We start from the raw sequence: 23,322 nt of genomic DNA, 5'->3' as shown, positions 1-23,322 counted from the left end.
ATGTCTCCCCCTATATCCTATCATCCTCCCGGCTCTGAAATGGTCTCATTGGACCGAAAGGGCCTAACCCAAAGAAAAAAAGGAAGCCAACTTTGTTGTATCAGCTTTGCGGTACCGATCAGAATTCAGTTCATTAGTTCAAGGCTCAAGACATTCCCATGCATCCCGTGTGCATCTCTCATATGTGAATGCGTCGAGACTAACTCAACAAACACACTCCGAAGCTCCAGTTTCATATTGTACAATACGAACTTGCAATACAAACAATGAACGGCCAAGCGAGGCAGACGGTAGGTGACAGCGACATAGGACACGGTTGCAGTTCGTATTCACCTGCGGTAGTATAACCACGCTCACCTCACGTATCACAGCGACAGGGGCCGATTCCGCCAGAGGACGAAACGTCGGCCAACGGAAGATCGCGAGGTGTGGCCACAAGCAAAATAGAATCCTGGCTCTACCACTGGTAGACATAGACCCTGGTCACGTGACTTAAGACAACACATTAATCCAGTGGTGTTTTGATTCGACACATGAATCAAGGCGTATGTGACGGGCTGAGATGCTCCGCGGTGCGGTGGTCTAAGTACGCTTACAATAAATACTCTGCTAATGTGACATAGCAAGCCGTCGCACCAACCTTTCAACCTTTCGCTCTCCAGTAGGTATGTCGCAAAGCAAGATATCGGCCATCACAGTACATACTATGTTCATATATCAGCATTTACGCGCTTACACCTTTCTTCCCTCATAGCACAATACAACTCTCATCCATAATATATCGTTCTCGAACTAAGTACATCGTACTAATGCCATCTCCACACGGAAGCCTATCCGCCCGCCACCAATCACCTTTCTGACACCGTGAAAACGGCGATAACCCACGGTGTAGTACCCGCTCAGACCACTGCCCCGGCCGTGTCTGGAGTTTGTCCTCGGCAGGCCGCTGGGACAGGCCGGGTGACCGCCAGTGACTAGGTGACGAACACGGGAGGTCAGCGACGCGCCGCTTGGACAGCAAGGCATGAGAGTATGAGCACAAATCGGCCCGCTGAGAGAGAAAAAAACGGGTTCCGCACCTCGATAGTGGGATGCTAACGCGCTATCTTTTGCACAATAATTCGTAGGCTATGTCTGCAACAAGCCACACGACTGAGTACTGAAAATTGCTAGCTTTAAAAGCATATGTGAAGAGCAAATGAGCAACAAAATGATAATTGAGAACGAGTAAGGAATGGTGCCCAAAATGTCACTAACTTACTCGAAGACGTCGACATTGGCAAGGTTGCACAAGGTTCGTTGGCACAACAGCCCACTGCAACAGCAGACATCTGCACACAACCTACTGCAGGATAATGAACACAATAAATCACACAAATATGCTATCACAAAAGTGAACAATAGAACTCTCGTGGAATTTGTAATTTCGCAATGTTCAGTCGGTAAATAAAACCCATTCCGCCTTCAGATGGTGAAAATCCGAGTGACGAAGGTCGGAGCATTGTAGTGAAGCGCAGCTCGACAGCTTGATATTACAACGGCGCCTCTATGAGTTCTCAAATGTTCTTGAGTGTACCGGTAGCAGTGGGCGACTCCATAATCTCCACAGCTCAGGAGTAACACAATCCTCAAATCTCCCCAATGAGGCGGCAGTGATGCCAGTCCTCAAACCAGCGCTGAGTTCCCAGACTACCCTGCAGTGACGAGCCTCTTCAGATGTCTTGCAGTGCAAAGGTCATCACACCTTTCTCTGTAGCGTTGCTTAAAGAGTGCTTTTTGTCCTCAAACGTTGCTATGCACTGCAGTGTCCGCGGATCCTCGGACATTGCTCTGCCCAAGTTTTCCGAAACTTTTCAGACGATCCTCTGAAACGTTGCTTCACAAAGCTAATCCAGATGTCTCCCTGCAGCGTTGCTCACCAGTGCTTTTCGTCCTCAGACGTTGCTTTGTAATGCTGAGTCCTCGGGGTTGCCTTGCAGTGCTGACAATCCCCAGACGTTGCTCAGAAGCCGTGGACTGGCTGTGATGAGTCCTCAGACATTATGCTCTACATAGGTGAATCCCCAAACGTTGTTCGGTGGCTGTGGCGAGACCTAAGACGACGCTCTGAAGCCGTAGCGGCAGTGGTGAGTTCCCAGATACTGCCTGCGCAGCTGATTCTTCAGATGTTGCTCTGATTGCTGGAAGTCCTTACGCGTTCCTCTGCCGCGCTGGGAGCTCTCAGACATCCTTCTGCAGAGCCGAGCCCCTCACACGCCAGTCTTCAAAGCTGAGCAAGATAACTTTACTTCTAAAGGTGCTGAATCGGTCACACGTTGCTCTGAAGCTGCTGCGGCGGTTGGGCAGCGAACCTCAGTAACCGATCGACAGTGACGCTGATTCGCGGCAGCGTGTGCAGCTGGTTGACGTCCGTGGGCGCGCACAGATGCTCCTGTGGATCGGCCCGACAGCACCGGTTAGATGAAGGGCAGGGGAGGGAGGCGGATGGACACAGTACGGTGCAAGGGTGGGGAAGGGCAACGGGGTCACCACTGCCACAGTTCATGGACAGTGGACAATGTTAGACAGCTACAATTGATGGCAATGAAGTTCAATGAAAATGTATGCCAGCCAATGTCGTCTATTTATCGGCAATAAAAGGCACATCCGGCTACTGCGGTATTGAACAGCGTGAAAGACGAGCAGCTAAGAGCTTACAAACTTTGTATTATGAAAACTAACTGGCTCAAAGAGGAAATCAGCCCGCGACAGGCGATTGTACTGTCAGCGTAATGTTATCGTCGTACCAACACAGAACATGACACACACGATACATGACGCCAGACAGCATCAAAAGACAGCAGACTTCAATAGAACTTACCTGCGTCAGCACATTCATACATTGGTATTGGTTATATATAATACTGAACGAGGCCGGTGTAAATAAATTTTCAAGACCGAGGTCCTTACTGGATTTTTGAACGAGGCCGAAGGCCGAGTTCAAAAATCAGTAAGGACTGAGGTCTTGAAAATTTATCACCGGCCGAGTTTGGTATGTATTTTACTGTATGCCAACGATAAATTTATTTTCTGGACCGAAGCTCTTAGCCGACTTAGGAACGAGACCATCCAAAAATGTTGGCTTAAGTGCATTCTGGTAATGCATTTTTGACCGTGGTCAATTTGCTTACACCAGTTATTACCACACCTCTCTGGCTAATGTATTTGAATAGGCCAGGCATACAGTAAATAGCTAAAATACAGGTTTGATTATCTCACCAAAGTACCCTACACCAAACGTCGTCCCACACACATTGTAGGTACTGGCAAACACCACACCAAACCCTTCCCCAATCCCAAAATACCACTGCGACCGCCGTTTCAGAGCCCAAGCTTACCAGGTGAAGTGCTTTGATATTCACTGCCCAGCACAAATACGCTGGCAAATGTGCATTTACCTTTCATTCCAAGCAATTGTTGACAACGTCAGCACACAGCATGGGATGAAGGGAAATGAGCTACATGAAACATCTTGTTTTAGCCTTTAGTTCAAAGCGGCTGAACGTCAGCCTCTAGCTAAGCATCTGTCGATGTTGCCAAACACCTGGTAAGGCTAGGTTCTGAATAGGTGCACCATGCCCAACTAGAAAATCCCACTTACGTTATAATTTCAAACTGAACAGTATCTGTTCCTAGTTGGCCACGGCACACCAAACGGCACAAGTCGCAGCGGTCGCCAGGCACCGAAATAACGAGGACAGACGGTCTAAGGGCGACAGTGACCCCCTCCACCGAAATTGTCCCTCCAATCCTCCCCGATTCTGCCAATACCGTGCGCTTGGGTTCCAGCGCTGAAGATTCTGCAAAAGATACTGAGCTCTTATTTCCAAGCGCTGGAATGTCAGCAAAAGACGCTTGGCGTTCAACTTTAAGCGATGAGCTTGCTTTAGCCGCTTGGCTCTCAGCTCTAGCTCCTAGGCCCAGCTCTAGCTCCTCGTCGGCCCTTAGCTCTAAGCGCTCGTTTCCCGGCTCTCGGCTCCCGCGGCCAAATAAAACTCACCCGAACAGAACGACAGAGAAAGAAGACAAGGAAACAAAACAGAACATAAAAAGAAGAAATACAAAAAGAAGAAATCGCGGACGGCTGATCCGATCGCCAAACCGCTACTGAAAGAGGTTTTACACAGCAGATAATTAACCCTATCACACCACCATCACCCTCGTAGAATAGTGCCCCGAGCTCTCCCACTTTCGGTAGATACCCGTCCGAGTTAAATGGAGGACGCCGCGCCGCCTGCCCTTCAAGTTGCACGAGCCCGCTACTACACGGCGAATCGAGCTAGGTTACAACCAGCAGCGAATGCATGCCGTTAGCACCAGAGGTCAACGTCAAACGCTCGGAAAACAAAACCGGACCAATGAATCTAACTAGCAGCAAGCGGCGGGGCGCATTCAGAAAATTAAAAACAAAATACGCAACTTAGACACGATTCCCAAACGGAACAGAACCAGACATATAACTCAGCCGGGTCGGAGACACAGGAGAGAGAGACAGAACAGGATGGCCGCGGGAGCACAGCAGAGGGAGATGGGGAGGTGGGGAGGGCGCCCGTCGTGCCCAGACCGTCTGTCCCCGGCCGGCGCGGCCGCGGGCACTCACGGGGCCGCCGGCGGCACTGGGAGGGAGGCGGTGGCCGGCCGTCACTGCGGCTCGGGCAGCAGGTACAGCACCAGCCACGAGACGACCAGCGTGCTCAGCAGCACAGGGGTCAGCCAGGCGGCGTCGGTCGCCGGCGCGGACCGGGGCGCGGGCGGGGGCGGGGGCGGGGGCGGCGTGACGGGGCGGAGCGGGGCCGGCAGCAGGTCACGCGCCACCAGGTGGGCTGAGCGCAGCGGCTCCTGTAACACAGCGGCCGCCCGGTCATCAGCGACGCGCCGCCGCCGGCTGACCGTCTGTCTGTCCGTCTGTATGTGTGTCCGCGCCTGTCTGACGGACTGTCAGCGGCGCACTGCACAGCTCCACTCACCGGTCTGGGGGACGGGTTTCATCAGCCGCCAGCCCGACCGGGGCGGTCGGAACTGGTGGTTACTGGGTAGGTATCGGGCGGAAAACTACAAGGGAGCCTGAACTGGATAACTGAGCGTGCTAATCTGTCAACCACGCCAGCGACGGTGTCTGATAAAAACTATGTGGGCGCACTTCAAATCACAAGGTTAATGAGAGGATTTTGAAGGGCAGAGCATGATGTGAAGAGAAACGGGAAAAGAGAGCTAGTAATGGCATGTGTGTATCGAGAAAGATATAGAATAAACAGGTAACACCAAGACATTAGATCGAACTACAACAAGCGTTGCACATCGATAACAAACTATTATTCAGAAGTTTTAAAATGTGACCTAACATGCATACCATCGACCATTTAACTCTGAACACTGTAACCGTGGGCATATTTATGTCTACATATCCACCACCAATTGAAGTCCAGGCATCGAAAGATGCAGAACAGAAGATGGACAGACCAGACAAGAAAAGAGAAGAAGCCAACTAAAAGAACCAGCGCAAGACGAGCAGAACGCCACTAGACAATAACACACAGCCAACTACAGACGCTGAAGACGTATCTACAACAAACAGCAGGGTCTCACGCCTAGCCAAGTCTAGCGCGGACCTACTGAAGGATAGAGACGCGACTGAGCACCTCCCGAAGTCCCGTTCTGAGGAGTTTTCAGGAAATGACCTGACCCGAGCCATATCGAAAGCGGACAGAGCACGGAGAAAGACAGACTGTGAGCGGTGGGTGGTGTGTGCGGTGCAGTGCATCACAGACAGACGGGCAGACAGACAGACAGACTGGCTCAGCGGTGCGGCGGCGGCGGCGGCTGGCGACGTGACCGAGTGCGGCGGAGGCGGGGGCGGCGGCGGGGGCGGGACGGCCCCTGGCGGTAGCGGTGGCAGCTCCTGGCTTCACGGCGCTTCCCTGCGCTGTGATCTCGTCATGCACAACGAATGCACATCGGTTTGCACACCCGCGGCCTCCACCACACAGTAGCGCGTGCACGTGCAAAGCCGTGCAATCGAGCAGGGCGGCGACGCATCATGAATACACACGATATTCCAGCAGCACCCACCCACCCATCACCTACCCAGCACACCTATTCACCCTCACCTTTCCTAACCCACAATCCCACCACCCATCAACCGAGCAATATACCCTCCCACCATCACCGTATCAACGCTATCCATATACTGACCAACCCACCCAGCGCTCACTGCCTCGAAAGGAGGCAGCCGCCCAGAGTCTGTGCTATTAGTCCCTAGTGCCAGCGCCGGGCCCTCATGCACTCCCTTCCCCTCCCTTTCAGCGTCTCGCAGTACTCCGTCTATCTTACCTCCTCTACACCGATCCTTCGGCAGGCCTCGAGGAAGTTCTGCAGGTTCCGACGACACTTGGCTTCGTTCAGCTTGGGCTGGAAGGTTGGCAGGTGGTCAGAGGGTGTCAGTACATAGGCCATGGTTGGAGTGACCAGTAAGACATGAGCACCGATTGAAAGGGCAGGCATTGCACAATGCACAGCCAAAGATGGTAGGGAACACAGCATCTGAGATAGAGAATATGGTCTCAATAGATATTTTGACAACTTTTCATACAGGGTGATCGAAAAAAAGTGTCACCCCTAATTCAAAAGCCATATAACTCGCGATTGGTTGGTCGTACGACTTTGCGCCAGGCAGCATTAGAAAGAACATACAATTTCCTTTTGAATGTATGTAGATATGCATGGTTTATGCCGCAAACGAAGATGTAGCTATTCAAAAAGTATGTTAAGGACGCAATTTGGCGTGTTCAAAAGTTTGGTTGTGCAAATTTGTACTTTCGACAGAGTTTTTGATCTGACAGCTAACGTGACAGCTCACGTGAGCATTTTTCTTAGCTGCTCCATGGTTACCGCTGCATAAAATTGATAATCCGGTAGTGCAGGTTGTCGCAATGTTTCGCTAGTTACCGGCGAATTTGTGAATAATGAGGCCGCATGTTTGCAAGGAAGATCTGATAAGGTCTTCCTTGTCTAAGGTCAGCCGAGAAACGAGTCTAAGGTCAGCTGAGAAACAGTCTGCAGTGAACAACATACGCTCCATGTGTAAAGTGTAAGGTGTGTGTCATGTTGAGTTACGATACTCATTGTTCTCGTTCAGCGGTGTCCGATCCCATTCGGTGAATTTCGTTTCACGTGAAAGCCGCACATTGACTGGTTTTTGAGCCCATGGGGACATGATTTGGAATAGAAAACAATCATGAATACATTCAATTGAAAAGAAATTGTCTGCTCTTTCCGATGCTGCCTGGCGCGAAGTCATCCGACCTACCAGTCGCGAGTTATGTAGATTTTAAGTTAGGGGTGACACTTTTTTTCGATCACCCTGCACAAGAGCTAACTCGAGATTCGAGTGAATGGCAAGTTGCTGTTAGTTGATAAATGATTACATAGGTATTTCAACTAACAAGACAGGTTCTGCAGTCAAAGGGTGGATATGAGTTGCTGAGACTGCAAAGTATACAACAGAGCATATGCATTCACCGTGCGCATTCACATTGCACAGCCTCAATATCTGCACCAAACAAAGCAATCGATACACAATAGTGCAATAAATGCAAGGCAAATTGTACAAGCATACCTGCAACTGTTCCGATTGCAGGAAAAAAAAGAAAGTTCACTCAAAAGTTGATTAACTTTATACCTCAGTGGTGATATAAGGACTGGTTGCAAAACATGACTAAACAGGGGCCGTATTCACGTCCATCATTTTCATAAGAATTTTCTTAAGTTTGACCAAATTCTTAAGTAATTTTTTTCACGTGAGCTCCGTCGATAAAAACTTAAGAAGTGTCGACGTGAATACCAAATTATACTTACGAAAGAAAATCGACTTACGAAGTCGACGTGAATACGGCCCCAGGTAGGTAGCCTAATTAAATATGCATATAAACTAGTATCAAGAACTTAATTATCACAAAAAGTGATTTCCAATTTCTGGCAAGTGGCATGTCATAAAGTTAGAGCACGCACACAGAAAGAAAACCTATGCTTATTCACGGACAGACTAAGCTCCTCCCCTCTCAAACATGTTCCACAGCACGTGCACGGCTCCACGGGTGACTCACCACGGCTGGTGACGGCACGTGTATGGACGAGACGGCACGTGGCCGCACGTGGTTGGCCAGGTGGCAGAGCACAACGCCGTCACCGAGCGCCGAGCGTAGGTCGTCCGGTAGTGACACGTGCAGACGGCCCTCGATGTTCTGAGGAGGGTAGTGGGTGGGGGTCAGAGGACACACTAGGGGTGGAGGGTAGAGGGTAGGGTAGTGTGGGGTAATTTGAACATATTTTTACGTCTTTTCCGTTGTACCAAATTCCAGCTCAACCCTGGATGAAGAAAAACTGTTTCAGTAGCGCATGTGTCACTTGCTTTTACCATGCAAGCCTCATTTTTGGACGAGCCGAGCATACCTTGAATAGCATAGCATCACTTCTCCACAAAGTCACGGTGTGTTCAAATTGCCCCACCGTGGGGTAATTTGAACATACTACCTTTACCTGCCATAAAAACGATAGTCTCGCCAGCACCGATGTTGTTTGACCCATAAACGAATAGGCAGAGCAATTCTAAGCATACCTTCATTTGAAAAATCAACACAACAACAAAAATAACACTTGCAGAGTATCAATATCTGCACGCTGCACACCGGTCAGTTTACAGAATTCGCCTCTCTTCAATTAACAGAACGTCTATCATCTCCGTTCGATAAAAACTCTACCAAACCTTACTTCATCTGTTATAGTGGTGCCAATCGGAACCTGGACATTCGGAATTCCGATTCTTTATAATGTCCAATTCGGAATTGATTGCACAAAGGTATAGCAGTCTGGACAACATTGGGCGATGGCCTGCCACACTTAAGCATTTTTATCAAGTAATCGTGCGTAGCATTGATTGGTGAATGGAAAGCTTGTTAAGCTCTCAATATAATGAACACTTTTCGGCTGGTAAAATTACATGATAAGCAATATAAATGACGGTTTTGAGTGTTGATAGCTGCATAATTTTCGGATATATTTGGACAAATAGTTGAGTTTAACATTTTTGGACGGAACATCAACGAAAATGCCGTTCATTAGACGGATATTAGACGTAAATTTTCTAAAACTGGCATCACTGATCTGCTATTGCTTTGGGTCGAAAATATTGGCAAAAAAAACTGGGAGCGCCGTTTTTTCGGAGCTATCCCTGTCTTCATTGAAATCCTCACACTATGTTCAAATTACCCCACGCTAAAACTTACTTTGCCATATTTAAAAACAGGTTTCATAAGCAAAATTCTTGCATTGAAGGCACTGATTAGGTCATTGTACAACAAAAGCCGTTGCGTATTAGGCGCTAGCAATGCAAGATTTTGCGCTGCAATGAAGTTGCAATAACGTGTTTTTAGGCGTTTTTACTTGCGAAATCGATTTTTTACAGTGTGCGTCAACATCTTCATTCCCTGAAACTTTAAACCCCGTTCATATGATAGCCCTTTTAGTTACGATAATTTCCCTCATTGGTCTTATTGTCATGCCACTTATGGATTTTCCGTAATTTTGTGTTTTTCACACTATGTTCAAATTGCCCCACATGTTCAAATTACCCCACCCTACCCTAGCTGATGTCGGGGAACAGTGGTGGTGTAGTAAAGAGGGGTGTTGAAAAGACGGCAGTGGCAGGCCGGACATATGGTCACATGGCGAGTGAAAGAGGTAGTGTGTGAGCTGTCAAATCGAGCACTACATACATTTGACGGGTAACATAAAAAGAGCTATAAAACGGATACAAAATGCCCTTTGTCTGCCGGCTATGAGAACAGGAAACGACACCACCTTTCCTGTCTTAGTGTGACACATTATCAATAAAGCGTCTAGCACCGGAGTAGCCTACATCACTCCGGAACCCAGCCATCACCCAGGCCGTCTGTCCAACTTGAGCAAAACCCCAGTCCATATTCCCAGTCATCACACACCTGACGTAGCCTCTCGATGGCTTCCTTTTCCCGCGCGCTGAGCCCCGCCTGGTGGCTGGATGATGAGCTGTAGCCACTAGATGCACTCTGGTGGCTAGGCGGTGAACTATAGCCTCCAGACGCGCCCTGGTGACCAGGTGGGGAACTGTAGCCACCAGTAGCTCCCTGGTGACTGGGAGGCGAAGCATAGCCACCAGCAGCTCCCTGCTGGCTGGATGATGAACTATAGCCGCTGGACGTGCCGCTAGATGGCACTCCCGACGGCTTGGTGCCCAGCCCGTAGTGCCGTGAGGATGGTGTGTGATTTAGCCCGGAGGCGGAGCGGGCTGGCTCGAACCGACGCATCACGACCTGGCTCGACCGGTCCGGCTCGTACCCTGGGGAGGGCAGATGCAGTCAGACGCTGGTCACGAGGCGGCAGGCCGAGATGCATGTCAAGGGTCGGGTTGACAGGTCACAAGTCGGGCCACGTCAGGTCACAGATCATATTCATCGCACAGGCAGACAGTAGCCTGGGACTAATAATTTATTCCACTAGATGCGAAAGCATGGAATCTCAAACAATGGAATATGTACCTACCAGGCAAGACAAAAAATGTCATTGTTTGGGTGCGATGTTCGATCTCACTCTGAAGGTCCTTTGCTCCGATTCCAGCACCCAGCCATCTCCGTGGCCCCCAGCCACCCACCTGAGTATGCCGCCGCCTCGTGTTTGGGCGGCGCGTGCGAACCCCTCTGGCTGGCTACTGACGTCCTGCTCTCAGGACCGGCCGGTGTCACTGGCGCCGGTGCCGGGCTTGGCACCGGAGGCGGGGCGGGGGCGCGCGGCTGAGGAGTCCGCACGTCATTCCCTCCGACGGGCGGCGGCCGCGCCGATCGGAGCTCGAGTTCGTCAGAGGCTCCGCGCCTGTGCCGCTCCTCCTGCTCTCCTCGCACGGCCTTGATCTCCAGGAACTTGTAGATGTGCAGCCGTCCCCGAGCACACACCTGTTGGCAATTAACGGTCTCACGGGACTGGGATGATTGGTTATATGTTATGTGCATAAGAATTACGAAACTTGAAGAACGAAGGAGGGCATAAATGAGTCTTCACAATGTTCGAACCGAGGCGTTAGTAGGTATTACGGATGTTAGTAGTCGGAAAAGGCTGTGAAATCAATATCAAAACTCAAAATGGTGTCGAAAGTCTCATTACTTGCATTTGCAGAGAAGGCATATCACACGAGCATCCACATCAAAGCAGACGCAGCCATTACGAGCCGCTACAAGTCGGCTTATTGGGAAGGGGACGGACGTGATGTCGGGTCATGTCACTGTCCACTCACAGTTGCTGGCGGAAACTCGAGCGGGTTACAGGTGACAACGAGCTTCTCCAGGCTGGACATGAGCCGCAGCTGCAGAGGTAGCGCTTTGATCTGGTTCTCGGCCACGTCCAGTACCCGGAGACCCAGCAGACAGTGGATATCTGCAGCGGCGGCGGGCAGCAGGCATGGTCAGACAGGCGCAGACGGGATGACTATAAAAAGAATATGTCCTAACATTAAAAAGCGTATTGCACTGGGAGCCAGTTGGTTGGTTTAACAAACAGTGGCCTATATCATTCCCCAGAATGTTATCGTCATATCACCGACAGCAAAGACCCGCATGTGTCATAGGTAAACAGATTTGCGGAATGTATGCAATTGCACATTGATGTAATATCAGATAAGCTCTATCGAAATGAAATAGCATATACCAGTATTAAAGTCACCCCACCACAATCAAAAATCCCGCTGAGATCATCCAACAGCCGTGATATCCATTTATCCACCCTCTGCAGTCGTCTGCCCCAGACTGTCCCTACCACAACCAAAACTCGCCCTGAAACCATTCAACAACCGTGATGTCGCCCCTCTGGCAGTCGCCTGCGCTATAACTGACCGTCAGGGAGCCGCTGCAGCGAGTTACGCCGCAAGCTGAGCGAGACGAGTGACTCCAACCGCTTCAGCGTCACGGGCAGCTGGTTGATCTCGTTACAGCGCGAGTCCAGCTCTGTTAGATGGGTCAGCTGGCCTGGAACGATCGGGGCAGACCGATACGATAGACACGGCAGCACACAACGCATAACATTAAGCGCATAACAACGATACGATAATGCACAACGCATTGTATAAAGGCATAAAGGCATAAACACCAGTACATTCAGTGTGTTATCACGAGCCAGTCAAGGGCGCCAACCGTCACAGGCTCTCATTCAGAGGGGCGTTATCTATGCGCGATAGGATCATCGATTAATCGATGTCTGGTAGTCGAGCCACTTATAACATCCCGCTGTGGTGCATCAAAACACTATTCTTTACAGACAGTGGAAACTTACATAAGTTATGATCAACAACCCAGACAACGAATGCAGTGCAGATATTGCTTTTATATATGAAACTCAAGACGTAACCTCCTCCCTTTATGCTTCTTGATACTTGCATGATTTTATGTCAAACCGTTTCACGCAAATTAAGAACGATGATTACTGAACATGTGAGCGGCCCGTCAATGTAAAATCCCGCACAGCTAGTTACCAGTGTAAGCAGGCAGAAGCCCCTGAAGGTGGTTTACATACCGATTTCCTCAGGCAGCGAGACGAGCTTGTTGTAGGAGACTATCAGCACCTCGAGCCGCGGTAACGCGCACAACGCAGGAGGGAGGAACGTAAGCTGGTTTCGGCTGTGGAACAACAAGAAACGTGGCGTCAAAGGGAGAAGTAGTGACTAAAGTCTACAAATTTCGTGAGCTTTGTAGTGGCATTGGACTGTAAAACAACGATGTAATGTAAGAACACAGAGTGAAAGTTTTAAACGATGCATAATTTTCTATATCAGTTAAACCTTAAAAAGCTTTGACAATCGTTGATTTCACGGCTTTAGAAGTTGTGAAATAAGACGTTGACGGACTCCCTGCCCTGAACTGCCTGACAGGGACTGCCCCCTGACCTGCAGCTACCCCTGAGCTGACAGTCCTGACCCACATCTTCCCGGCCTGACCTGAGGTTGAGGATGGTGAGGTTGCGCAGCTGGTGGATCCGCTCGGGAATGCCCCGGATGCAGTTGTGGTGGACGTCCAGCTCCTCCAGGCTCCGACCATTCTCCACCATGCCCGGTGGAATCTCCGATAGACGGTTCTTGGACAAGTCTGGACAAACAGATACAAACTGTCAGCACACCTGAGTGCTCAAACACTTACTTGAACATTGATATGAGACAACATATGTGAAACCAGACCTCACATTATGATGTGCTTGCAGTTATTATACTGATTCTCTCTTTATAAATAATATTATTATCGTAATTCGATATATGAATGAGTGTCATTATACTTCGCAAGACCATCAGTTCATGCGATCCACATTGGCATATCTGACACTGCTTCACCCTGTTCTGCCGTGCAAAGGCAAAAACAATTACGTTGCGTCAGAGGTCATCACGTCAGTTCAGGGGTCACCTGAACATAACTGCTCAGGTAATAGTTCGTCTTTGCCTTTGCACGGCTGAGTTTGCCCGCTTAGGAGACTGTCATGGTCGACAGTCGTGACACCCCCCCCCCCCTCTTCTGAGGCCCTCCCCTCTGGCTGGTGTAGCCAGTAGAAACACTGTAACATACAGATATCTCTTGTATTTCGCCACAAAATCGAGACATATATAGAATGACATATGAACTTTGTTATCTCGTATTGCACACATGTTGGCGAAAACATCGAATGTAATAAACGAATACATATGGTTTTTAGTATACACACAGCCAATGCAATTGTCCAAACAATACAGCAGTTTAAGCGAACGGAACGTTAAAAGGGGGGCGCATAACTTAATCGAAGGCTTTAGCAATTTCGAGACTGGTAAAAGCGACATCTATTAGAAAAACTGAAACTAGCGGTTCACAGCATCTAGCGGCGACCGGCAGAAGTACGTGGGCCTAGCGGTGACCGGCAGAAGTACATGGCTACATCACTCCCCCGCCCTAGTTAAACACCATAAAAAGAAGTTTGGCGGCGAGTACGCGACGAACGGCGGAGAGGGGGTGGCGAAGCAGGCGACGGGTCCGGCGGCACGCGGCGAGCCGGGCGAGAGCCGCCGGGGGCACCTGAGCGGCTGGGTGCAGGCGATGCAGCAGGCGGGCGGTCCACCGAGCTGTCTGTCGCTGTAGTAGGCGTGTCGTTCACCAGGACGTCCGGTGCTGCAGGCGGCGTTGCGGCAGGCATGTTGTCCGTGAAGGCCGGTTTACACCGAGCCAGGGTGACGGTGTCGCGTCGCCCGAGACGGTCGATGGTGACGGTGTGCTGGTCGCGGGATAGGACACGATAAGGACCGTCATAGACGTATTGGAAAGGAGAGCGATGCGAATCGCGTCGGATGAAGACGTGGGAGCAGGTTTGCATGTCTTGAGAGATGAAGATTTGGCGGGAGCCAGGACGAGGAGGAGTTGGACGGAGCTCCGACATGGCGGCACGGAGACGAGAGGCTAGGGAAGCCGGATCAGAAGAAGTGTCCGACGACATGGGGGAGAGGAAGTCACCAGGAAGTCGGAGACTGCAACCATAGACTAGGTCTGCAGCGGTGCATCCGAGATCCTCCTTGAGGGCCGTGCGCACTCCGAGTAGCACCAGAGGAAGTCGGTCCGACCAGGAGGCGGCGTCGTCATCGGTCCGCAAAGCTGACTTCAGTTGGCGGTGGAAGCGCTCTACCATCCCGTTTGCTTCTGGGTGGTAGGCGCAGGTCCGGATCCGAGAGGTGCCGAGAAGCTTGGAGACTTCTGTCCAGAGGCGGGACTCGAACTGGGATCCTCTGTCGGTGGTGATGAGTTCGGGTACTCCGAAGCGGGCGATCCAGCCGCTGACGAGATGCCGAGCCACCGTGACGGCGTCCATGGTGGGCAGAGGAATTGCCTCGGGCCATCGGGTGAAGCGGTCGACGACAGTCAGGAGATAGGAGTTGCCCTGGGACGGAGGAAGTGGTCCGACAAGGTCGATGTGGATGTGCAGGAAGCGAGAGTCAGGTGGCTGGAAGCTGCCCATGGGTGGCTTCGTGTGGCGCTGGATCTTGGCACGCTGGCAGTGCTGGCAGCTCCGGACGAAGGCACGGATGTCCGCGTTGATGTGGGGCCAGATGAACCTCGATGAGATGAGATGACGCGTAGCGTTGATGCCAGGATGAGACAAGTCGTGGAAGCTCTTGATGATGGAAGGGCGGAGTCTGGCTGGGACTACAGGTCTAGGTGTGGCCGTTGAGGTGTCGCACCAGAGACGTAGATGCGGATGATCAGGGACTGGGAAGTCACGGATGATCAGAGATGAGGATTGTTGCAGCTTCGGCAGGTCAGGATCGTTGGATTGGTGTAGGGCGATGTCGGCCAAGCTCAGAAGGCCGGGTGAAGGTGTAGCTGCGGCAGAAGCCGGCGCAGACACTGAGCTGATCCGTGAGATGGCGTCAGCTACCGGGTTGAGGTGTCCAGGAACATGTCCGATCTTGCTGGTGTGCTGCAGAATCAGGTCCATGTGACGTTGTTCACGGAGAGAATGGTTGGCGTTGCCGTTGGCCTTGAGAGCAAAGACGAGCGGCTTGTGGTCCGTGAGGATCTCGAAGTCGCATCCTTCCAGATAGGGGAGGAAATGTCGCACGGCGAGGTACATGGCGAGTAATTCCCGTCCAAAGGTGCTGTAGCGGCGTTGGGTGGGCGTGAACTTGCGCGAGAAGAAGGCGAGAGGCTGAAGAGAACCACCAACTCGCTGGTGGAGCACGGCGCCGGCTGCCGTGCTGCTGGCGTCAGTGCTGAGGCTCAGAGCTGCATCTTTGACGGGATGAGCGAGCTGGGTGACGTCAGCGAGGGCGGCTTTGGCTGCAGAGAAGGCGGCGTCTGCCTCTGGGGTCCACGTGACTGAAGCAGCTCGGTCGTCTGAGGCAGTCAGGCCGTGGAGAGGTGCCAGAAGAGCAGCAGCGTGTGGGATGAAGCGGTGGTAGAAGTTGATCATCCCCAGGAACTTCTTGAGGCTCTTCTTTGACTCTGGACGGTCGAAGTTCTTGATCGCGCTGACTCGATCATCGAGAGGAGTGATGCCTCCGCTGGAGATCTGGTGGCCGAGGTAGGAGATGCTTTCCATGCCGAAGGCGCACTTCGATGGGTTGAGGAGCACACCGTTGCGGGAAAGACGGCTGAAGACCTCTCGGAGGTGTGTGAGATGTTCCGAGATGCTGCTGCTGGCGATGAGGATGTCGTCTACATAGACGAAGGCGAAGTCCAGGCCACGGAGGATGTGATCCATGAACCTTTGGAAGGTCTGGGCGCAGTTCCGGAGACCGTACGGCATACGGAGGAACTCGAAGGCGCCGAAGGGCGTTGTGATCGCTGTCTTGGCGATGTCTTCTGGGGCCATCGGTATCTGGTTGAAGGCCCTGACGAGGTCGAGCCGAGAGTAGATCGATGTCCCAGCGAGGCAGGCAGTGAAGTCATGGAGATGTGGTAGTGGGTACCGGTCAGGCACTGTGATGCGGTTCAGTGCACGGTAATCACCACAGGGTCTCCAATCTCCAGAGGACTTGGGCACCATGTGCAGCGGTGATGCATACCGACTGCTGCTGGGTCGGATGACTCCGAGACTGAGAAGGCGCTGGAACTCTGCCTTGGCAGTGGCGAGTCGAGCTGGATCCAGACGGCGTGGGCGGCAGAAGACCGGAGGTCCGGTAGTCTCGATGTGATGTCGGACTGAGTGCTGTGGCTCCGGATGATGTGACGGCTGGGTGAGGCTGGGGAATTCTCGAAGGAGGTTAAGGAATGCTGGGTTGTCGGTTCCGACGACGGCTGTCAGTCCGGTGGATGGCACTGAAGAGTGGGAAGCAGGTGAAGACAACTCAGTTAGGTGGTCGATGAGACGGCCTCTCTTGGTGTCGACGAGGAGATCATACGAGGAGAGGAAGTCGGCTCCTAGGAGAGGATGGGAGACGTCCGCGATGATGAAGATCCAGTTGAAGTCTCTTCTGAGTCCGAGAGAAAGCGTGAGCATGCGCTGACCATAGGTCTGGATGCTGCTGTTGTTGGCTGCTTGCAGATCCAGTCCGTTGGTTCCGCGAGCACGATCGGTGGGTGTCGCTGGAAGAACACTGTACTCGGCTCCAGTGTCGATGAGGAAGGTGATGCCAGTGTTGTTGTCCTTGAGTCTCAGAAGGCCGCTGGCTGGAGGGACGTCAGGGTTGAGCAGGGCAGGTGCAGACGTCTGTGTCACCTGTCCTACTGCTGGTTTCCCGAGGTCTGAGTTGCGGTTGCAGACCACGAGCACGGTGACTGACATGAGCGCGCGTTGGTACCGAACTTGTGGTGGTACCAGCAGAAGGAAGCACCAGCGCCGGTAGACGTGTTGGTTGCAGGGCTGGGTGACCGGGCAGCAGCAGACAGGTCGCGTGGTGGACGGTGGCGAGCGCGGCCGGGAGCACGGGATGTAGACCTCTCTCGGCGGCGTGTCTCGTCCACCAGTGTGGCGACTGATGTTGTGAGGGCCGTGATACCAGTCAGCAGCTGGCTCATCAGGTCTTGGAGGTGGAAGGGTCCTGCAGGAGCAGCAGGCGCAGAAGTCGATACCGCGGCGAGAAGACCTGAGGTAGGTGCAGCGACGTCCGACTGCTGCGGAAGCTCCAGGAGTCGGTCGGCAGTGCTAGCGATGGTCGCAAGGTCCGTCCCAGGCGGCAGGCACTGGAGGAAGGGCTGAGTCCGAGGCGGAAGAGCATTGAGGAAGATCTGACGGATGAGCGGGGAATCTTGTGAGCCTTCAGCTTCAGCAAGGTCCAGGAGATGCCGAAGGAATTGGGAAGGACGCCTGTCGCCGAGTTGTTGGCCAGAGAGCAGGCAGCGAAGACGCTGTTCGACTGATTTGCCGAACCGCTGACGGATGGCGTCGGAAAGGATGGTGTAAGGTCGGTCTAGAGGAGGGTTGCGGAGGATGTCGGTGAAGTCGCGCAGGAGGTGGCCAGGAAGGAGAGTAGCGGCGATCCGGAAGCGGCTGAGCTCATCGTCCACAGCTGCCTGAGAGAAGAAGAGGTCGAGCTGGACGAGCCAGATCACGGGGTCCTCCTCGAAGAAGCGCGGCGGCGCGACGTGGCTGCGTGGCGCGGTCGCCACGCGGAGGTAGTCCGGTTGGGCGGCAGCGGCAGCAGCAGCAGCAGCGGCATGCGAGGCGGCGGCGGCGGCTGCACCGGCGCCGGCGGCTGCACCGGCTCCGGCGGCTGCACCGGCGCCGGCAGGCTGGGTCTTCTGGTCCATGGCTGCCGAGAGCAATGGTCGGGAAGATCGGTGGCGGCGACGGCGATACGGCGATCGGCAGGTGCTGCGGTGCAGCTGCAGAGGTAGCCGGACGGTAAGGTGAGCCGATGAAGTAGCTGGATCGTAGTGCAGCAGTAGTAGTCGGCGTTATCCAGTTACACTCAGCACAAAAGAAGGATCCTCGTGGAGACACACCATCCGCCACTTCCTTCCTACACAAAGAGAGCTGGAGGAGATAGCTCAGGGTGCAGGCCAGTGTCGGTGTGCCAGGGAACACGAGGGGATAGCGATCCCTTAGTGCGTAGAACGCGGGGTCACCAATCTGGCTGGTGTAGCCAGTAGAAACACTGTAACATACAGATATCTCTTGTATTTCGCCACAAAATCGAGACATATATAGAATGACATATGAACTTTGTTATCTCGTATTGCACACATGTTGGCGAAAACATCGAATGTAATAAACGAATACATATGGTTTTTAGTATACACACAGCCAATGCAATTGTCCAAACAATACAGCAGTTTAAGCGAACGGAACGTTAAAAGGGGGGCGCATAACTTAATCGAAGGCTTTAGCAATTTCGAGACTGGTAAAAGCGACATCTATTAGAAAAACTGAAACTAGCGGTTCACAGCATCTAGCGGCGACCGGCAGAAGTACGTGGGCCTAGCGGTGACCGGCAGAAGTACATGGCTACACCCCCACTAGTCAGGAACCTCACCAACCCGCGATAGCATCTCACCAGTCATCACCAATCGTCTCCCAGCACTGCCCGGGGCTGTCCACTGAGTGCTCACCTGCCACCAGGAGATCCTCGTAGGGAAATGGAGGCACCATGCCAGGCATCTCCTTGAGGCCGCGACCGCTGAGCCGCAGTTCTCCAGTCAGCTGGCTTTCCTCCAGCACTTTGTCGGTGGTGCGAGCTGGCGGGCCGACTGCCATTGCAGGCGCCGGCCCAGCCGCTCTGCAGGTCACATCGGTCGGTCACAATCGGACTGGACCAATCAATTCACAGCAGCAAATAGCTGACGCAGAAGGACTAGTCATAGTCGGCTGATGAACAGAGGGAGGGCGAGGGAGGGGAGAGAGAGGGAGGGAAGGGGGATAAAAGGTGAGGCAATAAGACAGAATGATAAAAACATGATATGCATTTCGATTTCGAGATGGTCAGAAATTGTACTGCTTTTTAAATTATTCTATGGCTGGAATCAGAGTGCTGTTTGGTGGTGTTTTTATCAGCATACTGCTGGTTTTAACACATAGGTACATGTACCTATGTATGGAACTTAAAAGTTCCTTGCTGGCATTTCTTGGTTTCTCAATGGTGAAACTCAGAGTCGTCAGACCACAGACCATGTGATTCTTGTTTTCGGAAATTTTGTCTGAATGTATGAGTCCGATTGTGTGGCCTAGGGGCAGGGCTTGGGAGCCACGCTAAGCAGTGCTTGTTGCAAATTACACCAGAGTCGCCACACCACCTTGCCTGCACCTCTTTCACTCGTGATCATCGGTGTTGAGTTCCGCCGGGTTGCGGGTGCCCGAGCTCTCCAAATTCCCTACCGGCTAGGCCGGCTTGGCTTTGGAGCCCCAACAGACGGCGCGGGTCAAGGTCACCGATAGGGCGGTGGCGGATTTGCTACGCCTGGGCACCCTGAACTCGGCGGAAGTCGACACCCATGCTCATGATACCTAATATAAAATGAAGTTTATTTTTAATGTATCACGAGCAGACAACAGTCAAAGTCCTCCCAGGTCTACAGTGACCCTCCCTTGTCAGCTGTCAGTCACTAGCTGGTTCAATATGGAAACTCTGGTCAAATGACATATCATGGATAATGGGCATGGACAATGGACAGAAATAAAGTCGAACTGGCGAGCCGCCCTGAGCTCACCGGAGGAGCGGCCGCCCAGGTGAGGCCTCAACCAAGGCGCCTCAACCCTCGGCGTGGAGATAGGTATGAAAGACCTTGATTAACATCGCCGAGCGTCGTTTTAAGTAATACTGCAGTAGGTTCCTGCTCACCGCGGTATCGGGGGAATGAGAGCGCGGATGACCTGGCGAAACAAGCGGCCTCTCTGCCCTCAAACGCCCCCTCGCTGAGTGGTTCATTGTGCGGCCTCGAATCAATGGCGCGACAACTGGTCCGAGTTACTATTCAAGCCACTCCTCGAGAGCATACCGCCGCTCCCTATCCCCGGACTCCGGAGAGGACTGAGAGGACGCCGTTTTGGTGCACCAGACGAGGGCAGGCCACTGGGGCCGCTTGCTCCAGTGCGTGCACTGAATCGGCTGTCTCCACTTTGCGGTGTGCCAGCAGTGCCCATACAATCGGTGCCCTGCGGCGATCTGTGCCATGTGCCGAGAAGAGACTGATGTGCCTGGGCACGTGCTGCTCTGCTGCCCACCCCTCGCTGGCTCCTGCCAGCCTCAAACACGCCGCTCTAACGATTTTTGTGGCCCCGGAGCTTCCGGCCCCAGCCTTTTTTATAAATTTAGTCTGAACCTTTTTGATAGGAAGGATTCACAAGGACAGAGCCACTGCTAAGCGAAGCTTGTTGCGGTGACCCTGCCCTCTACCCTCCGATCGCGCAATTCCAGCTCTATGGCCGAAGTTAGAGTACAAAGTTTAACGTGTGCACATAGCCGCGCACGGCCAGTCCCCTCACTGACTTCGCCCGGCTACAGCCTGCCACCAACAGCAACCATACCTGTCAGGAGGTACATATATGTCAAGCGCCTGTCGCGCTTGGAACCAGGACTGTTGTAACCGGGAACGTGTGCTCTCACCACACAGAGTCCAACGCTCTACCAATTGAGCTACGGGACCGGCTAAGCTAGGGATGCCTTGTTTCACGGCGCAACGCTACAGTGCACAGAGCGTATTAAGGTATAAAACTTATTCAGACTCTATCATTTAGAAAAGCATCCATGGCCCCAGAATGCTTTGTCTGGTTGATATAGCCTTGAACGGTCAATGTGTACACGTGCTTTGTATAAAAGTGACTTAATTTTGGCACAAATAGGCATCCAATTTTTGACACAAATCATGCAAGAATTTCAGGGCAAAATTGCCCACGTCTCAGGCATCCGGCAAAGTGCATGGATGCTTTCCATTCTGGGCAGACGGAAGTGGGTTCCAAATGCAAAAAAAAAAACGTTCTTCTTGTTAAGTACAAGTCTGCATTTTTTTTTTTACTTTCAACTTAAGTCCACCGTCTGAACTTGTAAATAAGAGCTAAATTTATTATCATAATTGGTCAGATATATTGATGTAGGTAATCAAAGTTGACTTCATTTTAGCATTCAACACAGCATCAAGCGGCACTTATTTGGCTCACCTGTTGTGGGCAGACTTCTTGAACAGTTTTCAGTCTATAGCGTAACATGTAAATATTTCACTCAATCCGATTTTCTCACGCTATAGCCGCTACTTCAAAATAAATATCATATATGATATCAAGATAGGTACTCGGGAGTCAGCGAGTGATTTTTTTTTTTTTTTTTTTTTTTTTTTTTTTTTTTTTAGTGGCCCTAACTTACGTTACCGGCCTCGCGAGGAGGGCGGCGACCTAACTACGCCGCGCAAAACAAACCGGCCGTCCTAACTAAGACCGGTGGCCACTTTTACAGCAAGACAACATGGGAAAACCCATATCCATGTACTATGCCATGAATATGGGAAAAAACCCATGAATTTACGTTAAGACACATAAATGACAGTGAAACTTACCGGTAAATTGATGTTTGTGAAGGGAGGGAAGGAGGAAGTTTGTGAATGGTAAGGTTACGAGAGTTTGATGACAGGAATGGTTTGAAGAGTGGGGGATATGTCGCTGGGAGGGATGGGGTTTGTGAATGTTTAAGCGTCACGATGAAAGGAATGGTTTGGAGGATGGGGAATCTGTCGCTGCTGCAGTTGGCGGCCGACGGTTGTCTGTGGTCGTTCAACCCGGCCGCCGCCGCTGTTCAGCGGCCGGGGTCCGCTGGTGTAGCTCGCTGGGCCGCTGAGCCTCTAAGCCTGCTCCAGCGGCAGGAGAAAACCCGTCTGCCACCGAAGCTCTGTGTTTCGGCACCAGCGAAAAACCCGACCCATCCCGTATCACAAGTCAGCCTGGTGGTAGCGAAACGGGCGCCTGCTAACAGTCAAGGCCGTTAAAGTAGCTCTGAGTAGGGTGATGTTAGGACGAAATCAAGTACCAGGTTTGTCAATGTTGTGTCGTCCCCGAGAAGCGTCGGGAGGTCGTTTTTAAGGTGTTGTACCGCAAGATAGTTAGTGATGTGTCTTCGTTCGTGATGCAATGCCGTGCATGCGATCAAAATGTGCTCTACGGAGATGCGTGTGTCGCAGGTGTGGCAAATCGGAGGGCCCGTCCTATCAAAAAGGTGGCCATGGGTGAGGCGAGTATGACCACACCTCAATCTGGCCAGGGTCACCTCGCGTATCCTGTCTGGTTGGTTACATGTGACCCATGTTCTAAGTTCTCGTTTGATCGCATGAAAGGGCTGGGCGGCTGCGTCACAGGTGCGCGAAAAAATGCCGCAGACACAGGGGCGGCGCCACGGGTTTTCGATAGGGGGGGACGGGGACCTTGCCTGACCGAAAATCCCAAAAGTAGATACTGATCGTGTATGCAAAAAAAAAAAAAAACGAGGCACGTAACGCCGCGAAACTTGGCAAAGCCCAAAACACATCGAATGGTGCATCCCGTTTCCAAACTTATCCTAGGACACCTAAGATCGATCACCTTTTCAAGCATCCTTGCCTCTAAATCTAAATCAAAATTTGCAGTCTTGCCAACTCAAAGCTGGTTTCCTACAAGCTGCGAATTGCTTAGGTATGAGTAGCAGTGCCAACTATTCTTACGTTTCGTACTTTCAAATTTTCGATCTTACGTCTGGTCAGCTTTATGGCTTCACCATCAAATAGTCATGGAGGAAAAGTGGGAATGTCTTCTGCTCTGACAAGTGCGCCAAAACTGCTATATAATTTCAGAATCATGACATCA

General features: G+C 52.0%; 1 protein-coding gene across 2 annotated transcripts; it reads right to left on the bottom strand.

Annotated features, from left to right (window-relative positions):
* Positions 1–217: 217 nt before the first annotated feature.
* LOC122370011 (DISP complex protein LRCH3-like) lies at positions 218–21,805 on the bottom strand. 2 transcript variants are annotated; one of them, XM_043345230.1, is made up of 12 exons: positions 21,655–21,801; positions 19,113–19,279; positions 13,052–13,199; positions 12,631–12,734; positions 11,955–12,086; positions 11,360–11,499; positions 10,724–11,021; positions 10,035–10,411; positions 8,142–8,279; positions 6,370–6,447; positions 4,640–4,878; positions 218–2,431 (listed from the first exon to the last, which is right to left on the bottom strand). In XM_043345230.1, exons 2-11 carry the CDS (start codon positions 19,255–19,257, stop codon positions 4,681–4,683), a joined length of 1,758 nt encoding a protein of 585 aa, XP_043201165.1. In that variant the 5' UTR covers positions 19,258–19,279; positions 21,655–21,801; the 3' UTR covers positions 218–2,431; positions 4,640–4,680. The 2 variants fall into 2 exon arrangements, with proteins under 2 accessions (XP_043201165.1, XP_043201166.1); XM_043345231.1 differs by lacking the exon at positions 4,640–4,878 and having other exon boundaries at positions 21,655–21,805.
* Between the last annotated feature and the right edge of the window lie 1,517 nt (positions 21,806–23,322).

Source organism: Amphibalanus amphitrite, unplaced genomic scaffold (genome assembly GCF_019059575.1).
Source record: "Amphibalanus amphitrite isolate SeventyFive unplaced genomic scaffold, NRLGWU_Aamphi_draft 001090F_arrow, whole genome shotgun sequence".
Taxonomy (NCBI): domain Eukaryota; kingdom Metazoa; phylum Arthropoda; class Thecostraca; order Balanomorpha; family Balanidae; genus Amphibalanus; species Amphibalanus amphitrite.
Note: the sequence above shows the minus strand (reverse complement) of the source record. Positions and strands in the feature narration are given on the sequence as shown.